The 26,551-nt window shown below is 39.5% G+C and overlaps 1 protein-coding gene across 1 annotated transcript; it reads left to right on the top strand.

The window, feature by feature from the left end:
- On the top strand, positions 1–26,551 carry LOC106087675 (glycogen debranching enzyme). Its single transcript, XM_013252807.2, has 12 exons — positions 1–216; positions 9,063–9,551; positions 14,969–15,137; positions 15,197–15,368; positions 15,431–15,779; positions 17,124–18,527; positions 18,595–19,121; positions 19,184–20,532; positions 20,585–20,831; positions 25,689–25,913; positions 25,981–26,116; positions 26,184–26,551. The coding sequence occupies exons 2-12, from the start codon at positions 9,090–9,092 to the stop codon at positions 26,220–26,222; spliced, it is 5,079 nt and encodes a 1,692-aa protein (XP_013108261.2). The 5' UTR covers positions 1–216; positions 9,063–9,089; the 3' UTR covers positions 26,223–26,551.

Raw genomic sequence — 26,551 nt, 5'->3', positions numbered from 1 at the left:
TATAGTTTCGTTGTGCACGCCGAGCGGGTGAGTCTTTGAGATTTTCGACAGCAAAGACAACAGCATAAAAGTGATTCGTCCGCTAAGTGTGAATACATTTGACTTCTTCTTCACGAGTCGGATTCATTCAAAAGGTCACCTTGAAAAGTTGCGAAGCAAATAAAATTCATCCCTGCGTGCGTTTAATTGACAACTTTTATCAAGAAACGTTTTTAGGTAATATTTCCAATTTTGTTTTCTAATATGTGATAAGAAAAATAATTGTGTAAAAACAAACGAATTAAAGGAATTGTAGAACAGCAACAAACTAGCGATAATAAAGACAATTGAAAAAGAGGGGAAAAAACTTCAAGTGTCTGCTATAAATAAAAAAAGCAAGAAATTGTGTATAACCACTCCCAATATGCATGAAAAGTTAACTATGTGATTGAAACTTTTAAACAATTTTATATTTCAATATAATAAAAAAAAGAAAACGACGTATTTGAATAAAAACAAATAACAACAAATTGTAAATATTTGTACATATATACACACACACCCCACCATATCTTTGTAAGTACCATAACCTTATAATTGAACTCTATGGCTTTTTGAAATCTGCATTCAAAAGTTGCAACACCATACACCATAAAATAACGGGTTTGTACCATGACATTCTGCATAACATTACATTTGTCCCACCGCCATAGATGCAGACATTTAATATGCACCACCACTAGATGGCGAGTGCACTTTAAAGTGAAATCACCGCAGTTGAGAGAGCGAAGTAATCGCACTTCTTCTCTATCTCTCTCACATTTTTGAATTGATAAGCATGAACTTGAGATTATTAAAAACAAACTACATAATATTATTAAAAGTTATGAATACGAGTACACTAGGCAACAGTTATTTATGCTCAACTAGGCGATGGAGTTGTATGCATTTTTTATGCTTGCAATAATGCAATGAGGGAGGGTAAGTTCGCATTCCATTTGCCACACTTGGGAATATGTTTTATTCAACCTTTTATTAATTCATTCTCTAACAAATGCAAAACTTTTCAAAAGACATTGAAAACCTTAGAATATCACACCTTTTTTGAGATCTTCAGTCATGTAAAACTTCTCTACAAAATAGTATCGCTCAACGACATGTCTTGAACAGCGTCAAGAATTCGTTAGACTGGTGGAAACTGGCAAACAGATTGAAGAACAGACCCCTGAGGATTGGTACCTCAGGGGTTCATTCCGCATATACTTTAGCGGGTTATTGTCAAATGCCTCTCTTTCGACTGATATGAACTGGACGCTCCCACTACACACCAACCCTTTTGTTGATGGCCCCTTCGAGATGCATGAGTTGTTATTTGTGCTTGGGAATACTAGAAGTAACAAGGCGCCGGGTAATGATAGAATCCCTTTCGAATATTATAAATACGATCCTGCACAATTTCTACGGAAGTTTTACATCTACTGAACTGTATTTTCCTCCGCGAGACTATTCCATCCTCCTTCCGTAGATCTATTATTGTTCCTATGCACAAAAAGGGCGATTTTAATGATGTGGCAAATTACAGAGGGTTGTCTCTACTGGATACGCTTTATAAGATATTTACTGGGATAGTGTTGAAGCGTATTAATTGGTGGATAGAGATTTTAAATGAATACCAGGCAGGGTTCAGAAGCAGTTATTCTACGAACGACAACATATTCAATCTTACAAATATTATCCATGTGAACTGGAGGAATAAAAAGAACACATACGCTTTCTTTGTTGACTTCTCTGCCGCTTTTGACATGATACCGCGAAACTCTAGTCAGAATTCGACTTCCTTCAAAGGTCATAAATATATTGCGACTTATATATAGCGATATTACGAGTCAGATATGGGACGGCTCACCATAATCTGAGACTTTTGAGGTCACTCAGGGGGTTAGACAAGGGTGTTTATTGAGTCCAGTTTTATTCGCGCTGTATTTAAATGATCTACACGATGTTTTTTTTACCCACGGGTGTTCGAATTGGGGATGTCGAAATTAGGCCGTTGATGTATGCGGATGATATATATATAGTCCTTTTATCGGACTCCCCTGTGGAATTACAGTCGATGGTTGGCGCGCTATGGGAATATTGCTCTCTTTGTGGCCTAAGTCCAAACCTACAAATACAACAAATTTTACCCATGAACATTCCACTAAGGAACAGGGGCAAACTTCTCACATATCAATGAGTGCAGTCCGATTCAAGTTTAAGCTCAATGATAAGGGGCCTCCTTTTTATAGCCGAGTCCGAACGGCGTGCCGCGGTGAGACACCTCTTTGGAGAGAAGTTTTACATAGCATATTACCTCACAAATGTTGCCAGCATTAGGAGGGGAAAGCCACCGCTGAAAAATTTTTTTAATGATCTCGCCAGGATTCGAACCCATGCGTTCAGCGTCATAGGGGCACAAGCTAACCCCTGCGCTACGGTGGCTTCCAAGTCTAAACCTAACGAAATTTAAAATTGACATCTTCTGAAAGGGTATTGGAATTGGCAGAAGTTTGGCATGGTATTATGGTACTTGTCCCATAGAAGTTTTAAATGAGTATAAATATCTGGGTGTGAATCTCACTTATCTTTCAAGGAACATCTCTCGGGCAAGCTACAGTCTGCGCAAATTGCAATAAACTTCTCGTGGCTCCACTACATTCACAACGGAAGAATCCAGATTTCTAATGAGATGAAAATATGTAACGCAGCCGCTAAAGCAATCCTATTTTTCGGGCTCGTTCATACCCCCCATATATGAACGGTATGATCAGGTGGAGAAGCATTTCAGGTTTTTTTTTATCAAGGAAGTACTATACCTACCCAACAATACACCCAACTATTGGGTTGCCCAAAAAGTAATTGCGGATTTTTTAAAAGAAAGTAAATGCATTTTTAATAAGACTTAGAATGAACTTTAATCAAATATACTTTTTTTACACTTTTTTTCTAAAGCAAGCTAAAAGTAACAGCTGATAACTGACAGAAGAAAGAATGCAATTACAGAGTCACAAGCTGTGAAAAAATTTGTCAACGCCGACTATATGAAAAATCCGCAATTACTTTTTGGGCAACCCTATATATGTTACATATTGAAACTGGGCTTCCTAGTATGTTTTCGGAGACGCTAAGACTACACTTCGACTATATTTATACGATTCTTTCCTCACCGAATATGCCGAAATGCAGATGAACAGGTGTTTTTTGGACTAGAAATTGGATTGATTTAAGCGCCGAACTAAGTGTTAGTATCAATTTTGACCTTAGGGGTAGGAAATTAAGTAGGATGCACGAAACTTTACTATGCGATATTGTAAGACGGGAGAGAATCCTAGACGAAAATAGAGCACTAACTAGCGTCTCAATTCCAAAACCCCTACGCACACATTCAATATAATATTCTTCTATATTTCCTTGATATGGATTCCCAGAGACTAATAAGTCGCGTCAGAGGCGGTCTGCTCAACCTAAATACATGAGCTTCCAAAGATAACATAGACGGAAACTGATCCATTTGCAATTTACCCTTGAAATTTTGCAAAAATGCTACTTATTAGTATTGATATGTTGGAATTTTTATTCGATCAAGTTAGTATATGATTTAATATAGCTGCTGTTTAAACCGATCTCCCGATTTTACTTCTTGAAAATGTGAAGGGCACAATTTTTAACCGATTTGGCTTAAACTTTGCCGAAAATTTTTCTGATGATCTCGCCAGGATTCGAACCCAGGCTTTCAGCGTCATAGGCGGACATGCGAACCTCTGCGATCGGTTTATACCGCAGCTATATCAGGTTAAAGACCGATTTGAATCATACTTGGCACAGTTGTTGGAAGTCATAACAAACTGGCAAATTTGAGCCAAATCAGATCAGAATTGTGCACTCTAGAAAGATCAAAAAGTCAAATTGGGGAATTGGTTTTTATGGCAGATATATCAAAACATGGATCGATTTGTCTTTTTACCATCCCAACGAACCTACACTTATAAGAAGTATTTGTGCAAAATGCAAGGGCGTAGCTTCACTCCTTCGAAAGTTAGCGTGATTTCAACAGACAGACGGACGGATAAACAGAAGAACGGATGGACGGACGGACAGAAGAATGAATGAGCGGTCACACGAACGGATGGACAGACGGACGGACAGACGAACGGACATGGCAAAATGTCATGACGGTGAATAATTTATATACTTTATGGAACGACTATTTCGAGGTGTTACCAACGGAATGACAAAATCAGTATACCCCCTCCTATAGTGGACGGTATAATTAACAATATCTTCATCTATTTCAAACTTATAGAACTATCACAATTCAATGGCCCTATGCTGTATACTTAAAATCGAACAGATGTATTTCCTGCATGCCCGCCCGACATCAATGCAAATTGATTTTATGCAACCATGGTACAAAAGAAGAAAAAGAAAATAAATCTTGAGTACATTGACACTGTCTGGTATGCGGTAGTTCAAATTGAGATGCATCTAAATACATATATATACTCGTACATATCTAAATCCTCGCATCAATAGTTTAACGTAAATTTAGAATAAAAAACATGTGAACTGTTTTTTGTATCAAAAAAGTAAAAGTAATACAAACAGAATTTCTTTGCAAACATTTCGAAAAAAAATTGTTTAACAACAAATATCAAAAATACAAACGGCCAATGGGACAATCCTTTGTTTTGCAAATACATCAAAAGGTCTTTAACACATTCGATAGGCATAAGAAACAGAAAAATAAACAAATAAAACCATATAATCACCTCTGAATTATAATAAAAAAAAATAATCTGCGGGATTAAATAAAAGGGTATTAAATTAAATTGCAGCAAAAAATTCATTTCACCATTCACAGTTCACAAAAAATTCTATGAGAATAATAAAATTTCTGTTAATACAACCAGTGGAATGTTCATGGGCAAAATTTGAATTTACAACTACCATACTAATATCCATACTAATATCTTTAACTAACTTCCACATTTTCTTTTGGCACTTCGAGTTACAAAGGTATAAATGTCTAAATATTTCACATTGATGTAGGTCTGTTAAGATTGCAAATTGACCAATTCGGACCATGTTTAGATGTAGCTCCCATATAAACCCTTCTCTTGATTTGACTTTTGAAGGCCATACAACCTCATTGCAAATTTACCAATTCGGACCATGTTTAGATGTAGCTCCCATTTAAACCCTTCTCTCGATTTGACTATTGATGTCCATAGATCCTACGGTTCTATTTTTAAGTATATTTTAAACCTCATTGCAAAATTTGCCCATGAACATTCCATTAAGGAAAAGGGGCAAACTTATCACATATCAATGATTGCTAACTGATTCACGTCAAATATCAATGATAAGGATCCTCCTTTTTATAGCCGAGTCCGAACGGCGTACCACAGTGCGACACCTCTTTGGGGTGAAGGTTTTACATGCCATAGTACCTCACAGATGTCACCAGCATTAACGATCCTAGAAATATTTTTTCTTCCAGAATTCGAACTTAGACGTTCCACGGCATAGGCGGACATGCAAACTTCTGCGCTACGGTGACCTCTATTTTAAGCATCATTGCACACCTCAAAAACAGATCGTATTGAATATATAACTCAATTTGTTCTATGTGTACTATGTACGTTGTAAAGGTGATTTTTTAACTATTATCTTTTTGGCAACGCTGGTTTAAACAGATCACGCATGTTTCGTGTTTGTTTTACTGTCAAACATCTTCAGTTTGGTCTACGCTTGCAAATTATTGAATTTTATTATCAAAATGCGTGCTCTGTTAGGAAAGTTCATCGTGCGCTTCTTCCATTTTATAAACAAAGCTCACTTTTCGCTCAATGGGTACATAAATAAGCAGAATTGTCGATTTTGGAGTGAAGAGAAGCCATAAGCATTGAAAGAGCTACCAATGCATCAGAAGAAGTTACAGTTTGGTGCGGTTATTGGCTGGTGGCATCATTGGACAGTGCTTCTTCAAAGATTATGCGAATCGTAACGTAACTGTGAATGCAAGAGCTTTACTTACTTGGCGCGTGGTTTTAAAAAGACGCTGAACATTTTATTTCACGTTCGGGACCGGTCAATTGGTCGCCTAGATCGAGCGATTTAACGCCTTTAGACTATTTTTTGTGGTGGTATGTTAAATCTCATATCTATACAGACAACATTGAAGCATTTATTGTTGAAAAGAGTATAACAAAAATTGACTAGGGGGATGGACCATTTGAGGCGTAATCACGATCAACTTTTGCATGATATCGATTCAAATAAAGATTTCATGAATTTTATGTGTTTTTTTGAGAAACTTTTTTATAGCTCTTAAAAAATCACCCTTTATAAGCTTATGTAATCAATTATAAAATTCGTCCAGCCGTATTATTTCAGCAGACCAAAACGTTGCATTGGCATTTAATTTAAAATTGTTTGGTAATCTCAAAAAGGCAAATACCAATGAACTCACTCACTCGGGCCGAATTTTGGCTATCCACCTATATAGATTCTGCCATAAACGCATACAAATCTGCTCAATTTATCAGCGTTAGTTAATTTAATCAGTCCTTAAGAAGTCGAAGCCACGTATGAATAAAGTTTTTAGAGTTTTCCAATTAAAAATGTAATTGAAAACAAATAATTGTCGCAGAAAAAAGTCTGTCATTACAGAAAAGCACCATATTGCTGTGGTAATAAATTTGTCTTCTTTGGGAGATGTTTTTGGGGAGGGGCGGCAACCCAAACACTTGGTCCCACATTTGGATATCAGATTAGTATTCTACACTCAAATACATTTAATTTAAGCCCCATATTGCCATTGTCAGTAAATAAGTAATGTTTGGGGGTATTTTGGGGAAGGTGTGGACCCCGAGAAACTTGGTCCCACATTTGGATATCAGGTTCGTATTCTACCCGCAAATACATTTCATTTGGGTCCCATATTGCCATGGTCAGTAAATGAGTCAGATTTAGGGGTGTTTTGGGAGTTGGGGTGATCTCCCAAACACTTGTTAGGTTTTGGGGATGGGGCGGCCCCCTCGCTTAAATCACACCCCTTTTGGTTTTGTGTGGTGTTTTTAGGGTAAGGGGTAAGGTCCGCCACCATCCGATATCCAAAAATTATGTAATCTATGTTTCTTCCCACAAAAAATTAAACAATCCGTAAAAATTTTAAGAAAATAGGTTCAGTCGTTTTTTTTTTCTTTTACGGAACAAACAAACAAATCGGCCATTTGGGGTGTTTTTTTTTTGGGGTGAAGAGACCCTCTACACTTCGATCTGGTTTTGTATGCCAAATTCGTAATCTACTCCCGAATACCTTCATTTGAGGCCCAAATTGATATGGACGTTCAATTTTTCGGCTTTTAGAAGTTTTGGGGTCAGGGCGACTTGCGGGGTATTTGGACCCAATTTTTAATTCCATATTCGTCTTCTACTCTTTAATACCTTTTATTTGATATCCATTTTGTCCTTATCCATCCACTTTTGATTTTGGGTAGTGATTTTGGAGTAACGGGGGATGGTCCGCCACATTCTGATATCTACAAATTATAAAGCCTATTCCTTATTCCTGACTATATTCGTAATCTACTCCTGAATACCTTTCATTTGAGTCCCATATTGTCGTGGTCGTCCAATAAACCTATTTTGGGGTTGGGGCGTTCCCCCGGTTACTTGGACCCAATTTTTACTACGAAATTCGTAGTCTGCTCCTGAATACCTTTCATTTGAGTCCCATATTGTCCCGATTGGTTCACTTTTATTTTTAGGTGGTACTTTTGGGGTAAGGGGGAGCGTCCGCCCTCTCCCGATATCAAAAAATTATATAGCCTATGTTTCCTTCCATACAAACCTACACAATCTGTAAAAATTTCAAGGTATTCGGTTCAGCTGTTTTTGAGTCTATACGGAAAAAACAAACAAACCTACAAACAAACAAACAAATTGAATTTTATATATTTACTAGCTGGACAGGGCCCGCTCCGCTGCGCCTTCCTTCACTCTCTTCTTTTATCGGAGACCTATACGGTCACATCAGGAAATAAGTCCTGTTTGGGGGTACTGGTACGGAGTTTTTGAGATATTTCGCGCCAATGTGGATATTATATTGGTGCTCTTCTCCTAAATACCTTTCATTGGAGCCGTATATTGCTATGGTCGGTAAATATGTCCGGTATGGGAGTGTTTTTGCGAGTGAGGCGGATCCCCATATATCAGATTCGTGCTCTGGTCTGAAATACCTTTCATTTGAGTCCCATATTCCAAACTCCCTCCCCCCCGCCCCACACACACACACACACACTTAGGGTAACATTTTCATTTCATTTTTATATAAAAAATATGGTTGCACGTTAAAGTCGCCCCTAAAAATCAAATATTTATAAAAGTTCCTAAAGAAAATCAGTTTTTGAATATACTTTTACTAAAAATCAAATTTATGCGTTCTTTTTTTTACAGCAAACAAATGTCGTTCGATATTGCGATGACATAATGTTCGATCAAAGCTCTAGCCTGTTTTAAATTAGAATGCAACAACTGAATTAAGGTTGACTAAATGTAGTTATTTGCTAAATGTTGTGCTTACACACAAACGGCGTATGCAATATAAACAAATATGCTATCAATTAGGCTGCAATAAGCGTACAATTGTTTTTATTTTCTTTTTTTAAAGCAATCTATTTTTGACTCTGTGTGCGTTAATGAAGCGACCGGCATTGCTCACTTGCTTACTTGCTGTGTGTTTTTTTTTCTTTATTGTTTCTTTGCTTCAATTACTTTCGATCTTTTGGTACGGCATCATTTGCAATATTGCTTTCGAACCGTAAACTTGGCGGAAACACATTCTTTTTTTCAATTTACAATGTACATATTTTAAATTTCAATAAAACGAACAGAAAAAAGGATTCAAAAACAAGGAAAATCAAAAAATTTGCGTTATTTGTGTTGCATTTATTACAATTGGCTTTGAAATTAGTAGAGTGTGTGTGTGTGTGTGCGTGCCTTTTTTAGATTCTCAATTAATCTTATCAATCAATCAACAGCTGCAAGTGTAACCCCTAACGACGACAATGTGGTGGCAGGAGAGCCTACAATGTATTTTAAAAAATCTAACCACTTTATTTACCATATTCCTGGGATTCTATATATTCCGTTGGGCCTACGAACGTTTTAAACAGATAACAGAAAAACCGATTAATGCCCAATCGAATGATGGTAATAACAGCAACAGTAACGATAACAAACAAAATAAAGGGAGTAATGAAGAAGAGAGCCGCCGAGAGAGTGTAAAAGTTGAGAGCCTTGATAATAAAAACTCACCTCAAGTTGTTTGCAATGAAAGCACCCACAACAGCCCAAACACAAACCGAGTCAAAGACAATAACTCACCTCATGTTATCGTTGAAAATCATAACAGCCATGAGACGATTAATCGAGAGCAGCAGCAACAACAAGAAAACCCACCAGCACCACAGTATGCCAAAGCAATTGTTATGGGGAATAAACCGGCAAAAGTTGAAAGTTATGAGGAGGTATGTTTGAAAAAAAAAAATAACAATAACAACAAACAAAAGTGGTGTAACTGTAACTGTACGTGTTTAAAGAATAATCCTTAATCAAAATATTTTGCTTAACAATAATAAGCGAAAAAGCAAATGCAAATCCAGTGATCATGTTTTCAAGTGATGCGAAATGCAATTATTGCAAATTGATGTGACAGTGCTGTTGTTTGAGGGTTTGTTTGAAACGGGTAATGGTTGATGAGGATGGCTGATTAACCAAAAGTGCAGTGAAGCTAATCTTATTTTGTTCTACGATGCCAATCTAAATTATATGCATAGTTCTTGTTATTTGCCAATTTCGGAATTCACATGTGCTTGAGAAGCAGTTTTATATGTGCATGTGTGTGTCTGTATAACGTCCAGTCAATCAACTTAGCAGCCGACCCATCAACCAACCTCCGACAACGAGTCGCTCGCTTTACCATCTGGGATGAGAAAACACACAAAAAAATATGAAAACTTGTACATTATTACAAAAGCATCTCTGTTTCGCCCTTGATAGTGATAAGAGGATGTTCTGAATGGATTTGAAATTAAATATCGATTAACATGACAGCTCTATAAATGCCAGCGCGATACATTGCAATATGATCAGTTTTGTTTTAAATATTCATTTAATAGTTGATTAAAGTGATTTACATCGCTTGTGGCTTGCTGGCAATATGACTATTTCAAGTGATTCCAACATCGCCAAATCAGATGATTCGAATGACATCTGGGGCGCCGTCGCCGCTACAACGACAACACCTCACAATAATCGTCCAAGTTATACTAATATTAATAATAATAATCAAACTCGACAACACCATCAACATATCAATCAGAACTCTGCGGTAAACATTAACGACCAGAACGTTTGGGCACCCGCCTCGTCTAATATTGAATTTGTCTGTGACATTGTGTTTTTAATTGAAAATTAAAGTGGTCCGGGTGACATTGAATTTGCATGACATAATAGCAAAATTCTCTCTACAAACATAACAAAAGTTTAAATTTGACAGAAGGTTTTCCGCGGGAACATGTGAATTTAATATAAAAAAAAATTGCTAATAAGTGGTCCACATAACGACAAATGTGATTTTTAAAAACAATTATATCATCGATTGTTTATGATCTAAAATATGGGCTGTGGTTGTTTTAGTTTACTGCGCTGCTTAAAAATATTTAAATTATTCAACTGGAAGTCTAAAAAAGTATATGCATAACCTATACATTTTCAAAAAATGATTAAATAATATTTTTAACAAAAAATCGATATAATTATTGGTATGAAGTTTTAAAAAAATTGAGAAGTTCAATTTCAAGACCTCTGATTAGCAAGATATATATCAAGTTATGGTAGATTTTGAAAAAAAAAGTAAAAAGGTGTTAAGTTCGGCCGGGCCAAACTATGGATACCCACCACCCCGGAAATATATGTAAACCACCTTTCGTCATAATCCGGTGAAAAATGCATAATTTATGCTCCCATAGCAGCTTTATCGCAATATGGTCCGTTTTGGACCAAATTCGACACGGATATTGAGCGGTCTATTAAGTACAAGTCATTGTTAAATTTTGTAGAACAAAATATTGGTCTTTTTAGTAGCCATATCCAAATACAGACCGATCTGAACCATATACGACACGGATGTCGAAAATCCTAACATAAGTCACTGTCCCAAATTTCGAATCGAACAATTAATGTGCCTTTTATCGGCCCAAGACTTTAAATCGAGAGATCGGTCTATATGGCAGCTATATCCAAATCTGGACCGATCTGAGCCAAATTGAAGAGGGCTATGGGCCCAAGACCTTAAATCGAGAGATCGTTCTATATGGCAAATCTGGACGGATCTGGGCCAAATTGCAGAAAGTTGTCGAAGAACTTAACGCAACTCACTGTCTCAAATTTCGGCGAAATCGGACAATAAATGTGCCTTTTATGGGCCCAAGACTTTAAAACGGGAGATCGGTCTATATGGCAGCTATATCCAAATCTGAACCGATCTGAGCCAAATTGAAGAGGGCTGACGAAGGGCCTAACACAATTCATTGTCCTAAATTTCGGGGAAATCGGACAATGAATGTGCCTTTTATGGGCCCAAGACCTTAAATCGAGAGATCGGTCTATCGAAATCGGACAATAAATGCGCCTTTTATGGGCCCAAAACCATAAATCGAGAGATCGGTCTATATGGCAGCTATATCCAAATCTGGACCGATATGTGTCATATTACAGAAAGATGTCGAGGGGCCTAACACAACTCACTGTCCCAAATTTCAGCAAAATCGGACAATAAATGCGCCTTTTATGGGCCCAAAACCTCAAATCGCGAGATCGGTCTATATGGCACCTATATCTAAATCTGGACTGATATGTGCCATATTACAGAAATATGTCGAGGGGCCTAACACAACTCACTGTCCCAAATTTCAGCAAAATCGTACAATAAATGCGCCTTTTATGGGCCCAAAACCTCAAATCGATAGATCGGTCTATATGGCAGCTATATTCTAATCTGGACCAATCTGTGCCATATTGCAGAAAGATGTCGAGGGGCCTAACACAACTCACTGTCCCAAATTTCAGCAAAATCGGACAATAAATGCACCTTTTATGGGCCCAAAACCTCAAATGGCGAGATCGGTCTATATGGCACATATATCCAAATCTGGACTGATATGTGCCATATTACAGAAAGATGTCGAGGGGCCTAACACAACTCACTGTCCCAAATTTCAGCAAAATCGGACAATAAATGCGCCTTTTATGGGCCCAAAACCTCAAATCGAGAGATCGGTCTTTATATCCTAATCTGGACCAATCTGTGCCATATTGCAGAAAGATGTCGAGGGGCCTAACACAACTCACTGTCCCAAATTTCAGCGAAATCGGACAATAAATTCACCTTTTATGGGCCCCCCAAAACCTTATATCGAGAGATTGGTCTATATGGCAGCTATATCCAAATCTGGACCGATCTGGGCCAAATTGAAGAAAAATGTCGACTGTCCTAACACAACTCACTCTCCCAAATTTCAGCAAAATCGGATAATAAATGTGCCTTTTATGGGCCCAAGACCTTAAATCGAGAGATCGGTCTATATGGCAGCTATATCCAAATCTGGATCGATATATGTCATATTACAGAAAGATGTCGAGGGGCCTAACACAACTCACTGTCCCAAATTTCGGCGACATCGGACAATAAATGCGTTTTTTATGGGCTGAAAACCATAAATCGAGAGATCGGTCTATATGGCAGCTATATCCAAATCTGGGCCGATCTGTGCCAAATTGATGAATTATGTCGACAACTCACTGTCCCAAATTTCAGCAAAATCGGATAATAAATGTGGCTTTTATCGGCCTAAGACCCTAAATCGACGGATCGGTCTATATGGGGGCTATATCGAGATATAGTCCGATATAGCCCATCTTCGAATTTAACCTGCCTTTGAACAACAAAAAAACTGTTCAAAGTTTCATCTCAATATCTCTATTTTTAAAGACTGAAGCGTGATTTCAACAGACAAACGTACAGACGGATGGGGATGGCTAGATCTTCTTAGATTTTTACGCTGATCAAGAATACATATATACTTTATAGGGTCGCAAATGGATATTTTGATGAATGACAAAATGAATATACCCCCATCCTTCGGTGGTGGGTATAAAAATAGTATTTAGTAAAATAGGCGATTTAGGTTAGGTTGAAAAGAAGTTGCGGATATTAATCCGACCCATGGAACTACTTCTAAGCCAGTAGTCGGCTAGTTGTGCGGTCTTAATACGAAAAAGTAAACGCGAAAAAGAAAATCTAAGTCAAGAACTCTACTTACAAAATCCCTAATTGTTTACCATACCACGCCCCTATGTTGGTTCATGTCTGGTATTGTGTTCCCACCTAAGTGCCGGTGTCTGTTAGCCGCGAAATTCGGACAATGACATAAGAAAAGCTTCAACGTCTCATCATCTTCCCCATAGGCCCTACACATGAGTGTGGTGAATCAGTGAGCTGGTAGTCCTATGTGTCCCGTTAGGATACCGAAAGCTATACTGACCTCCTTCTTACTTTCTTTCAGTAATAGACTCATCTTCTCACGATCCGGATTTTCCCATCAGATTTTTAGTCGTCTTACCGAACGTTTCGCTTCTCCAAAGTGTTAAAGGCCCACACGTTCGTCGCGACCGCCTTTAGCTCGGACTGCGTCGATCCGAAAGGCTTCGGGTTAACCAAGTTTTTTGGCGACAGTCCCCTGGCCTTTACTGTCAAATCGTCTGCTCTTTCATTCCCATTACTTCGCTATGGCCTGGCACCCATAACGATGCAGTTCGCGCCATTCTAAAGAAGGCGTTAATCTCTTTCTTAAACTCCAAGACTGATCGTGACCAGTGTGGCCACTCAAGAAAATTATTTCCTACCAAATGTTTTGCAAGCCAAAAATGTGGCATGTTTTTATACCCACCACCGAAGGGTTAGCCAGTTTGCCATTCCACTTGGAACACATTAAATTTTACATTTTCAACGCTACAAAGTACTAGATCTTCGTTGTTCATATACGATCTAGGCATGTTCGTCCGTGTTTTTGTCGAGACCGCTCTATAGCCTTACGTTCAAAGATGGCCTATATCTTATATATATATATCTATATAGCATCCATTATACCGATCTCCCAATAAGAAACCTTGAGTTCAGAAAGTCGTAGTTTTGCCCCGGATAAAGCGATCTCACGATTTATATGTTTGAGCCAAAAAATTCGCTTTACTACCCATATTCGCTGTAACAGTGAATTGCATGGACCCCTCAACATCTGACCATGGACTAGATCTGACCATATTTGTATGCAGCTGTCACATAGCACTGAGTACCGATTGACGGCATTTAACGCACATAAGTGGCATTTCCTATCCAGAATTTACGAAGAAGTTTCGAAGAAATCTCTTAACATTTGTGCCAGTTATAGTCAATATCACAACTTACGGCGTATTTACTGAAATTTGAAGCAGTTAGACCCCTTGTAACAGTATTTGTCCCCTTGACATCCATTCTGTATTCTTTACGATTACACAGAATCGAATTTTGAGTTATAATCGACGAGTTATCATGTTGAAAAAACCTACCAAAAATTGAGGTCAGCCTACCAACTTACCAGAAAAGAAAAACATGCCAATTTTGGTAGGAACCTACCAAAAATGCCACTTAAACCAAACCTAACCTACATTTATCTCTTATTATGCAGAAAATAATATATATTTATTTTTTTAGGAAACTGTCACTATCTTTAAATATTTGTGCACCCTGAAATTAAATTGGTGTCAAAATATTATTTACTGTATTGTCTTGTAATTGAAAAGAGATTTTCTATATACTCACATCTTTTGGGCTATTCTTTTTTTACAGAACATAAAAATGGGTACAAATGGGGAGAGTCTAAGTGTACCCATTTCGGAGGGTACCCATGCCGAACATGTACTATATCGCGTTAAGCGTGGTTCAACTGTACATGTACATCCTGATGCGGGACTTTTGGGACGCGAAATTGTACTTTACACCAATTATCCCACAGAGGGTAAGCTAGTTTTATGATATCTCCAAAGCAAAAAGTTATCTTTAAATTCTTGCCCATAGGTCAAAAATTCAAACGCACTGAATATAGGATTTTAAATTGGTATTTGAAGAATGGTACAAAAATTACCACCAACAAATACAATTCGACTCATGTGGTCGATACGGACATCTATACCGAGGTGAAGATGAATATATCTGGAACATTTAGATTTTGGTTCCACTACAAGGATAAGTAAGAGACAAATTCCTATTTAAATTTCGTATTCATTTTAACAACAAAACTTTCTTCTACAGCAACAAACAGGAACATGCTGGTTCCCTTTATATTCAAGTAGAACCTACCCTACACGTGGGACCCGCAGGTGCCCAGAAGATAATACCCTTGGATTCGGTGCGTTGTCAAACTGTTTTATCGAAACTCTTGGGTCCCATCAATACCTGGGAGTCAAAGTTACGTGTTACCAAGGAATCTGGCTACAATATGATACATTTTACACCCATACAAGAGTTGGGTTCCTCAAAGTCTGCATATTCTTTGCGCAATCAGAATCGAGTTAATCCTCACTTTGCTCCTTCGAAGGGTGCCAAAGTTAGCTTTGATGATGTGGATAAAGTGGTCAAGAAATGTCGTCAAGAATGGGGGGTAAGTAGTACACAGAAAAAAATACACACAAAAAATTTTTCAATTAAGAATTTAATTGAAAATAAAATCTTTTTCAATTAAAAAATTAATTAATTTAATCATTATTTAATTGAATATACATTTTTTCAATTACAGTGGCTATTGAAATTTTTGCTATATTCAATTAAAAAATTAATTGATTCAATTAATTGAATGAAAATTTTCCAATCACAGTCGTGATTGAAAATTTTATAATTTTCAATTAAACATTAATTGATTCAATAATTTTTTTAATCGAATCCTAAACGAATCCTAAATTCTATTGGAGACTATTTTGTCCTCTACAATATAAAATGAAGGAAATTTTAATGACCCATACGTCCCATATTTCGACATTCAATTTGATTCAATTAATTGAATGAAAATTGTTCAATCACAGTCGTGATTTAAAAATGAAGAAAATTTTAATGACCCACACGTCCCATATTTCGACATTCAATTTGATTCAATTAATTGAATGAAAATATTTCAATCACAGTCGTGATTGAAAATTTTATAATTTTCAATTAAAAATTAATTGATTCAATCATTTTTTTAATCGAATCCTGAATCCTAAATTCAGTTAGACTATTTTGTCCTCTACAATATAAAGTGAGGAAATTTTAATGACCCATACGTCCCATATTTCGACAGATCTATAGCAATAACCCGATGGAGTCCTTCATCGCCCAAGGGCTGCCGCCTCAACGCACAACTCACGACTATGACAATAACAAAAAATCTATAGGGCACCCCTACATGACAACCGAAATTTCTTGAAAAACCCCCGCGGGGATTTTTTTATCCGGGTGGCCACGAACCTTTGCCTTACCATTGTCACCGCTTTGAACAACTTTTCTTGTTCATGGCCTCCCGTTTTTACGGGATTCTCTGGCCGTTGATCAGACAAGATTGAAAGAAGAGAGTGATCACAGTGTACTTTAAATCTTGTTTCTCTGAGAGAACTCCGGAAATAAATTGGCAGTATGAAATAATTTCCTCACGTGACACGATAATATTCTCACGCGGGTCTTTATGTGTGGACGTGCAGTGTTACCGGTTTGCACACACAATGTGCAATTCTTTCTTCTCCTACACAATGGGCGAAAACTGGTCTATAAATGAATTCACCTTTATAGTGAAATACCCATTCAACCTTACCTTAGTATTACGAAAATGCAAATTTACACATGGACATTATTCCATTAAGGAACAGGGGCAAAATTCACACAAATAGCTAAGTGCTGTCCGATTAAAGTTTTAAGCTCCATGATGATCCATGGTATTTACATAAAATTTGTTAAAATTTTCCATCTTTTCTCGCAGGTTGCCTCTATTTGTGACATTGTCTTAAATCACACTGCCAATGAGTCCGAATGGTTGTTGGACCATCCAGATGCCACTTATTCGTGTGCCACTTGTCCCTATTTGAGACCAGCATTTCTGCTTGATGCCGTATTGGCAAAATGCGGTGAGGATATTGACAATGGGCTATTGGAACAATTTGGTGTGCCCAAAGTTATTGAATGGGAGGGACATTTGGAGTCATTGAGTTATCAGCTGCATACCGTCTATTTACCCAAAGTCAACATACACGAATTGTTCCAATGCAATGTCATGAAATACTGCAATGAGTTCTTGGCTCAATGCCGTTTGAGAGAGCCTCCAACCAATGTGGCAAAAACGGAACGCTTTAAGGAAATCCTATTAATAACCGATCCCGAATATAGGCGTCTGGGAGCAACTATCAACCTTGAGCTGGCCATGGACATTTTCAATGCCTTCCATCCGGATTGTTTTGATGAAGAGGCTCGCTTGCGTAAATGTTCCGATTCTCTACGCCGCCATTTGGAGTGGTTAAATGAGGAGGTTCGTTCGGAAATACAAGACTATCTCAACTATGCCATAGGTAATTGCTTGGCTGGCATACGCTACGAACGTGTGCAGGAGGATGGTCCCAGAATACGAGTGATTTCGGACAAATACAAGGTCTTCATGGAATACTTTACCAAGACTAAGGCCTTGGGCAAATCGCTGCAGGAAATCGAAGAAGGCATGTACGGCAAAATGGGTGAGTTCTTTATGGCCCACAATGGCTGGGTCATGGGCTCCACGGACCCTCTCAAAGACTTTGCCGAAAAACAACCCGGTCATGCAAATGTGTACTTAAAACGCGAGCTAATAGCCTGGGGAGATAGTGTGAAACTGCGTTATGGTAAACGACCCCAAGACAGCCCTCACCTTTGGCAACACATGACGGAATATGTACAGACTACTGCTCGCATATTCGATGGTGTGCGTTTGGATAATTGCCACTCAACACCTTTGCATGTAGCCGAATATCTTTTGGATGCTGCCCGTGAGGTTAATCCCGAGTTGTATGTTGTGGCTGAGCTCTTCACCAATTCCGATGCCACTGACAATGTGTTTGTGAATCGCTTGGGCATAACATCATTGATCAGAGAAGCTTTATCGGCTTGGGATTCACATGAGGAAGGTCGTCTGGTCTATCGTTATGGTGGCGAACCGGTGGGGGCATTTTTGGTGCATCCCAAACGAGATTTGGCTTCCAATATAGCCCATGCCCTATTCATGGATATGACCCATGATAATCCTTCGCCGGTGGAGAAACGTTCGGTATATGATCTACTGCCCTCGTCTGCCTTGGTGTCCATGGCTTGCTGTGCTACGGGCAGTAATAGGGGCTATGACGAATTAGTGCCTCACCATGTAAGTATTGTGGAGTGTTGTGCTTCGAGCACTTTTAAAATAACCTTCTTCCTTCTTCCCTTTTAAGATTCATGTTGTGGATGAGGAGCGCACCTATCAGGAATGGGAAAAGGGTGTAAACTTCTCCAGCGGCATTATAGCTGCCAAGAGAGCCTTGAACATTTTACACGGTCAATTGGCCGAAGAGGGATTTAGTCAAGTATTTGTGGATCAAATGGATCCCAATATTGTTGCAGTCACTCGTCATTCGCCCAAAACCCATCAGAGTGTTATTTTGGTGGCCCACACTGCCTTTGGCTATCCCCATCCCAATGCAGGACCAACATTTGTAAGGCCGCTACGCTTTGAGGGCAGTTTGGACGAGATCATCTTGGAAGCCGAACTAGTGATGAAGAGTGACAAGCCCTTCGATCGTCCGGTACCATTTACGAAGGACCCCAAAGTCCTGAATGGTTATCAACAATTCCAATTGAAACTAAGAGAGCACATACCATTGGAAAAGTCTCAGGTATTCCGTCCCCAGATTTCGGTAGATGGCAATGTTACCCAATTGGAATTGATTAACTTGAGGCCAGGTTCAGTGGTGGCCATAAGGTAAGGGAAATATCAGGTTTGACATTTTATTTTGACCCATATTTTATTTGTTTCTCCCTTAGAGTTTCTTTGAAACCAGAAGTGAGTAAGAATTTCACAAGCCTACAAAATCTTACCAATTGCCTGCAATACAAAAAAGGAGAGAAGTACGAGGAACTTACAAAATTGGTGGAGAAACTCGATTTTACCGACTTAAATCGCACTCTTTTCTCTTGTGATCATGAGGAACGCGACATGGGCTTTGGCGGAGCTGCTTATGATATTCCCAACTATGGGCCCATTGTTTACTGTGGTTTTCAGGGCTTCGTCTCATTGTTGACAGAAATTTCGCCCAAGAATGACTTGGGCCATCCATTATGTAACAATTTGCGCGATGGCGATTGGATGATGGATTACATAGCTGATCGTTTGGTGCATCATGAAGGCACCAAAGCCTTATCGCAGTGGCTTAAGCAAGCCTTTGAACCCTTGAAGAGAATACCCCGTTATTTGGTTCCCTGCTACTTTGATGCCATTGTCAGTGGTATTTATGATATTCTGGTGCAACGAGTCTATCAAATGATGCCCGAGACTTTGCGCGATGGCCATGATTTCCCCCAGGCATTGGCTTTGGCAACTCTGCAGTTTCTGACTATATGTAAATCAGCCAATTTGCCTACCTTAAGTCCGGCATTGGAGCCACCCAAAGCACCTCAACAATGTGTGACACTGTCCGCTGGTTTGCCACACTTCTCCACGGGCTACATGCGTTGCTGGGGCCGTGACACTTTCATTTCGCTCAGAGGTCTTTTGTTGTTGACGGGTCGTTTTACAGAGGCCCGCTTTATAATCTTAGGCTTTGCCCAGTGCTTGCGCCATGGTCTCATACCCAATCTCTTGGATAATGGCACTAAACCCAGATTTAATTGTCGTGATGCTGTATGGTGGTGGTTGCATAGTATTAAACAATATGTCGAGCATGTACCCCATGGCAAGGATATATTAAAGGATAAAGTATCACGCATATTCCCTTACGATGATTCACCTGCCCATGGCCCAGGGGAATTCGATCAAGTGCTCATTGATGTCATGCAGGAGGCTTTGAAAGTGCACTTCCAGGGCTTGCAGTATCGCGAACGAAATGCTGGCCATGAAATCGATGCCCACATGCAGGACAATGGATTTAATAACCAAATTGGGGTTAATCCCGAAACGGGCTTTGTATTTGGTGGCAATCAATGGAATTGTGGCACTTGGATGGATAAAATGGGCTCTTCTGAAAAGGCCGGTAATCGTGGACGGCCCAACACCCCCCGAGATGGTTCGGCGGTGGAATTGATTGGGCTCCAGTTTGCAGTATTAAAGTTTATGCAATCCTTGTCGGAAAAGGGTATCATTGAATACAATTCGGTGACACGCAATGGACCCAATGGTGAGAACATATCTATGGACCCAACCTAACCTAACCTAAATGTTTCTTGCAGGCCAAACTACTACTTGGACCTGGAAAGAGTGGGCCCATCGTATTGGGGAAAATTTCGAAAAATGTTTCTTTGTCACTGAAACTGAAAAAGCTCCATTGGCAAATAAGAAAAACATCTACAAAGATTGCTATGGAGCTTCACAGGGTTGGACCGATTATCAACTAAGATGTAATTTCCCCATTAGCATGGTAGTGGCTCCTGAAATGTTTAATGCACAACATGCTTGGGCTGCTTTGGAAAAGGCCAGGTAAGTGTTAAAAGAATAAAAGATCCTAGAATTACGAGAGGCCTATTCGTTCAGACAAGCAAAAATGTGTTTACCAATACTCCTATGCCTCCTATCCACTATTGCAGAGCAATGACACACGGCACGGGATAACTATGAGCACCACATAGGATGGAACTTTGAGCTCTGATCTGCGTGGTGTTCATTGTTATCACGAGAAGTTTAGGATAGTGGAATGCTCCATACGGAGTAGCTGCATTTCCAGTCGCGGACTATCAGCGGTATCGAGCGGAGAGTCTCAGTGAGAGGCCGGGTAGCACCGGCTCTTGCATAAATACTGAGTGCCTATAATGCTCGATATGACAAGGCGAGTTGTTGGCGCTTTTAAATAACCAATGGCCATCATGTTTCCGCGGCGATCGTTCCTTTGGACCGGAACGAGCTTGCTCACCTATAGGAGCTAGTCGAGAATTGCCGCCTCCACATATAGACATGTGGTTACAACAACAACAATAAATACATTTCTGTATCCAACTTCACCTTATCTACACAAACCCTTCAATAGTAGGTCTCTCTCTCTCAAAAAATCTATCAATACTACGAAGTCATACTTCTTCAGCCCTATGATAGGTGCCGTTCTTCTTCTTCCTGCAACCCATAGCAACAGGCCAATCGCAGTCATCGTATCTTTCCTACCAAGAAGCTCGTACATAGTCGCTGGCAAGCTCGTCAGCTGGCGCATTCACCGCCATCTTCCAATCAATCTCGACCTCACACGGTCTGAGGCCAGAGCCTTCGGCGCTGCCTAACAGTCCACATACATCGTAGTAGACTGACCGATAAGTAAGCTTGTACATCGAAATCGTCTCTAGAGCCTTCCAGATCTCGAAGACATCCACTTGAAAGACGCTTTAACCGCCCAAAAGGGTTTCCTAACTCCTTGAAATTCAATTCACCACCCATTCAAAGGTGCTCCAGGTTAGATTGTGGGCACCGTATATACCGAAGGTCCGTAAACCTGCGGGTTACCTCCAGTCCAACTGTCCATCTCCGAGAAAATTGCGTTAACGATTTCAAAGAAGAAGGAGTTTACTGGTATATAGCAATATGCAATGCAGCCGAGACTGAAAAACTTTAGGTTCTTGACCTGGGAATGGGGGCACCGTATGTACCGAAGGTCCATAAGCGTGCGGGCTGCCTACATCCCCACTGACCATTTCTGGAAAAATGACGTCCAAGAAAAAAGACCTGCCTGGCATATAGACCGTTGCGACGCCTATACGACGGAGCCGAGACTGAGAAACTTTAGGTAGTTGACCTGGTCTATAAACGTGCGGGTTGTCCACAGTCTAACTCTCCCTCTTCGGGACTCATTCGAGACTGCTACTGGACCTGGGAATGTGGGCACCGTATACACCGAAAGTCCATAGACGAGCGGTTTAGCTTCAGCCCAACTCTCCCTCTCCTAAAAAATTACGTTCAAGATCTCAATGAAGAGGGACCTGCCTGCGCCGCCTATACGACAGAGCCGAGACTAAGAAACTTTAAGTAGTTGACTTGCAAAATGGGAGCACCGTATATACTGAAGGTCCATAAACGTGCGGGTTCCCCACAGCCTAACTTTCCCTCTCCGAAAGAATGACGTTCAAGATGTTGATGAAGGAGCACCTGCCCGGCAGAGACTGTGCAACTTGAGGTTCTTGACCTGGGAATGTGGGCATCGGATACAGCGAAGGTCCATAGACGTGCGGTTTGCCTACAGCCAAACTCTCCCTCTTCGAAAAAATTAAAAAATGACGTTCAAGATGTTAATGTAGAAGAACCTGCCTGGTATATAAACTGTTACCGCCTAAACGACGCGACAGAGACTGTACAACTTGAAGTTTTTGACCTGGGAATTGAGGCACCGTATATACCGAAGTTAAATAGACGTTCGGGTTGCTTGCAGGCCAACTATCTCTCTCCGGAAAAATGACGTTTAAGTTGTCAATGAAGAAGGACCTGCCGGATATATAGACTGTCGCACCGCCTATACGACGCTGCAGAGACTTCAACTGAGACTCTGCCCGGGATAATGATGTTCAAAATGTCAATGAGAAAGGACCTGACTAGTGTATAGACTGCAGCGCCCCCTATACGATGCAGCCGAGACTGAGAAACTTAAGATTTTAGCCTAACACGTAAAACAATCTTCCGCACTCCTCGTACAGATACAAGGGCTACAGTTTGAGTACCTGACTAGTGTATAGACTGTCGCGCCGCCTATACGATGCAGCCGAGACTGAGAAACTTCAGATTTCAGCCTAACGCGTAAAACAATCTTCCGCACTCCTTGTACAGATACAAGGGCAACAGTTTGAGTATAGTATTTTGGAATTATCTAGGCGAAATTTCTATCGCTCAAGAGATCAGCACCTACGCAGTGCTAGAACCTGCGAAAGGATCCCCTATATAGAGCCTGAGGCCAGACAAGACCAGATACCCATAGATAAAAATTGCTCGAATCACTGCAGCAAACATACCGTGTATCGTCCCGGGCCTAAAGTCCCCAAATCTTACTTACTCAAATTACGACTGGAGTGTAGTGCAAGTATTTCCTTTTGACGCTTTCCTAGACGTTTCGTTTTCATTGCAGTCTCTGGTCAAGAGTTGCGCCAAGGCTCTTAGCCTTCCAAGAGCGATAGCTCTACCTTGTCCACGACCTTTCCCTTGAAAACTCCTAGCTTCTTTCTTTTGGTGAATGGTAGCAGCTGAGTCTTCCTGGTATTTATACCAAGCCCATGCTTAATGAGTTTCGTCATTGTGAAAACAAATCGGCCACCTACCATAATGACAACGTCAACCGAGTACGCAACTATATTCACACCAGAGTTAAGCAGCGGTGTATCGCATTTGTGGTGCACCACGAAAATACTTGCATTTTTGCATGAATGCAACTAACGCAACCATTCAACTCCAAACAACGCAAACGCCTTTTATAAAAACACAGATGATTTTGCGGTGGTGGTGATGTGTATGTGTATGTACCGCTTTGAAGCAAACGAGTGACACCTGAGTTAACACTACCACTGCAAATACTTATGCTCATGTGCCTCTTGTTTTGCGGCGGTATGAGAGTGTTTACCAAAAAACAACGCAAACACCGCAATTCTTACACCCTTCACCATAGGATGGGGTTATACTAATTTCGTCATTCCGTTTGTAACAGCTCGAAATGTTGATTTGACACACAAAAAAGTATATATATTCTTGATCGCCTTGACATTTATAGTCGATTAAAGCCTGACTGTCCGTCTGTCGAAAGCACGCTATCTTTCAAAGGAATAAAGCTAGGCGCTTGAAATTGATATAGCTGTCATATAAACCGATCCTGGATCTTGACTTTTTGAGCCTCAAGAGGGCGCAATTCTTTTTCGATTTGGCTGAAATTTTGCATGAAATGTTTTGTTTTAACTTCCAACAACCGTCCCAAGGATGGTGGAAACCGGTTCTTAACTTGATGTAGCTGACATAAAAACCGATTTCGAATATTGACTTCTTGAGCCGCTAGAGGGCGCAATTATTATCCTATTTGGCTGAAATTTTGCATGTAATGTTTTGTTTAAACTTCCAACAACTGCCTTAAGTATGGTCCAAATCGCTTCATAACCTGATATGGCTCCCATATAAATCAATCTCTAGTTTTGATTTCATGATCCGCTAGAGTGCGCAATTATTATCCAATTTGGCAGAAATTTTGCATGTAGTCTTTTGTTTCAACTTCCAACAACTATGCCAAGTATGGGTTTATAACCTGATATAGCTCACATATGAACCCATCTCCCGATTATACTTCTTGAGCATCTAGAGGGCGCAATTCCTATCAGATTTGGCTGAAATTTCGCACAATGACTTCCACTTTGGTCTCCAACAGCCAAACCAAGTATGGCTCCAATCGGTTTATTTCATAACATATAGCTCTTTATTTCTTGAGCCACTATAGGGCGCAATTCTTATCCGATTGGGCTGAAATTTTGCACAATGTTTTTCATTTTGGTCTCCAATAGCCAAACCAAGTATGGCCCCAATCGGCTCTTTTTATAACTTGGTTTAGCTCCAATAGCATAGCAATTCTCATCCATTATCCTTTGTTTGCCCATAAAGATATATCGGGCAAAGAACTTGACAAATGCGATCCATGGTGGAGGGTATATAAGATTCGGCCCGTTCGAATTTAGCACGCTTTTACTTATTTTACATATTGCTAATATTTAATTTCACGTACTTTATTTGCCAGCAGAAGAGAGCGGGAGAGTGCGTGAGAGCAAGCACAAGTTTGAGTGTTTGGTAATTGAGAGCTTGCAAATTTCTATCGGAGGATTTTAGTAAAAATTTTCAGCATCGAACAGCTGTTTTATGAAATTCAGCTGTTTAATTCAAATTAAATAGCAAATGAGAGTAAAGGCTGTTCTTACTCTCCCGCATATTTTTTCTGGAAAAGAACGCGAACAAACCTCCAGCAGAAATATGCAAGCTCTCAATTACCAAACTCTCAAAATGTTGCTCGCCCTCACGCACTCTCTCGCTCTCTTCTACTGGAATATAAAGTCCGCGAACGACATTCAGTAAATATTGTGCGCAAATTTTTGAGTACGCTAAAACGCTTATTCAAAGCATTTTCTAGGCCCAAGAATGCCACCAGGTAAAGTCTCCTATCCCAAACCACCGGTGAGGGAGAGGATTTTAATCGGTTTTGCCAGAACAATGGAAAGTGAAACGAGAAATTGAAAAGTTCGGCAGGCAATCTCCGTTGCATAACAAGCAAGGGATTAATAATGGTTTTTATTTATAACAAATTTTATTTTCGTTTAAAATAAAATTTTATTTTTGTTTCAACAGAGAACATTTATTGGGTCCTTTGGGCATGAAAACACTCGATGCCAGTGACTGGAACTATCGTGGTAACTATGATAACTCCAATGATTCCACAGATTGTACCGTGGCTCATGGCGCAAACTATCATCAGGGACCAGAATGGGTTTGGCCCATAGGCTATTATCTGAGAGCACGTTTGATATTTGGCAAGAAATGTGGTCATCTAAATGAAACCATCGCAGAAACTTGGTAAGTCTGGTTTACTGGATATAGAAGCCAAGAAAATTTAACTAATCTGTATTGCTGACACCTACAGGAAAATATTAAGAGCCCATTTGAGGGAGCTGCAAACCTCGCATTGGCGTGGTTTACCCGAATTAACCAACGAAAACGGAGCATATTGTCGTGACTCTTGTCGTACACAAGCCTGGAGTATTGCTACCGTACTGGAGGTAGGTTTTACTTTACGATAGCATCTACTATAAGGCAATGACATTAATTCTTGCTCTATAATTTCAGGTTCTTCATGATCTTCATAACCTTGGCGGCGATGTTTAAATTTTGCACCCCAAATACTCGTTACCTTTTAAGAAGACCTTAAAATAGACAACCAAAACTAAAATACCTCCCAATTATCTGAAACTCGAAAACCAAATATCGGAATCGAAACTGAAAGTACAACTTTTTGCACCATTGAATACTTTCGTACGAATTAAAAGTGTATTAGAAATTTATTTGTTCAAGTAGAGGTGTTTTTTTTTTATTTAATTTTGATAATGGAAATTGGCCTTTGTTTGGAAACGGAAACAAAAAAACCAAAAACAAAAAGTAGTTCAAGATTGTTAATTATTTTAAGAAAACAAAATAAAGTGTTAAATATGTGTTAA

This window comes from Stomoxys calcitrans, chromosome 5 (assembly GCF_963082655.1).
Source record: "Stomoxys calcitrans chromosome 5, idStoCalc2.1, whole genome shotgun sequence".
Taxonomy (NCBI): domain Eukaryota; kingdom Metazoa; phylum Arthropoda; class Insecta; order Diptera; family Muscidae; genus Stomoxys; species Stomoxys calcitrans.
The sequence above is the reverse complement of the archived record's forward strand: the minus strand, read 5'-3'. Positions and strand labels throughout refer to the sequence as shown.

What these genes read in the sequence shown, in the direction of transcription:
- LOC106087675 (XM_013252807.2), top strand. Translation starts at nt 9,090, where the DNA reads ATGTGGTGGCAGGAGAGCCTACAATGTATTTTAAAAAATCTAACCACT. An exon ending in GACACGCAATGGACCCAATG is followed by an intron (nt 20,533 to 20,584) that starts GTGAGAACATAT and finishes TGTTTCTTGCAG; the next exon opens with GCCAAACTACTACTTGGACC. An exon ending in GTATTGCTACCGTACTGGAG is followed by an intron (nt 26,117 to 26,183) that starts GTAGGTTTTACT and finishes CTATAATTTCAG; the next exon opens with GTTCTTCATGATCTTCATAA.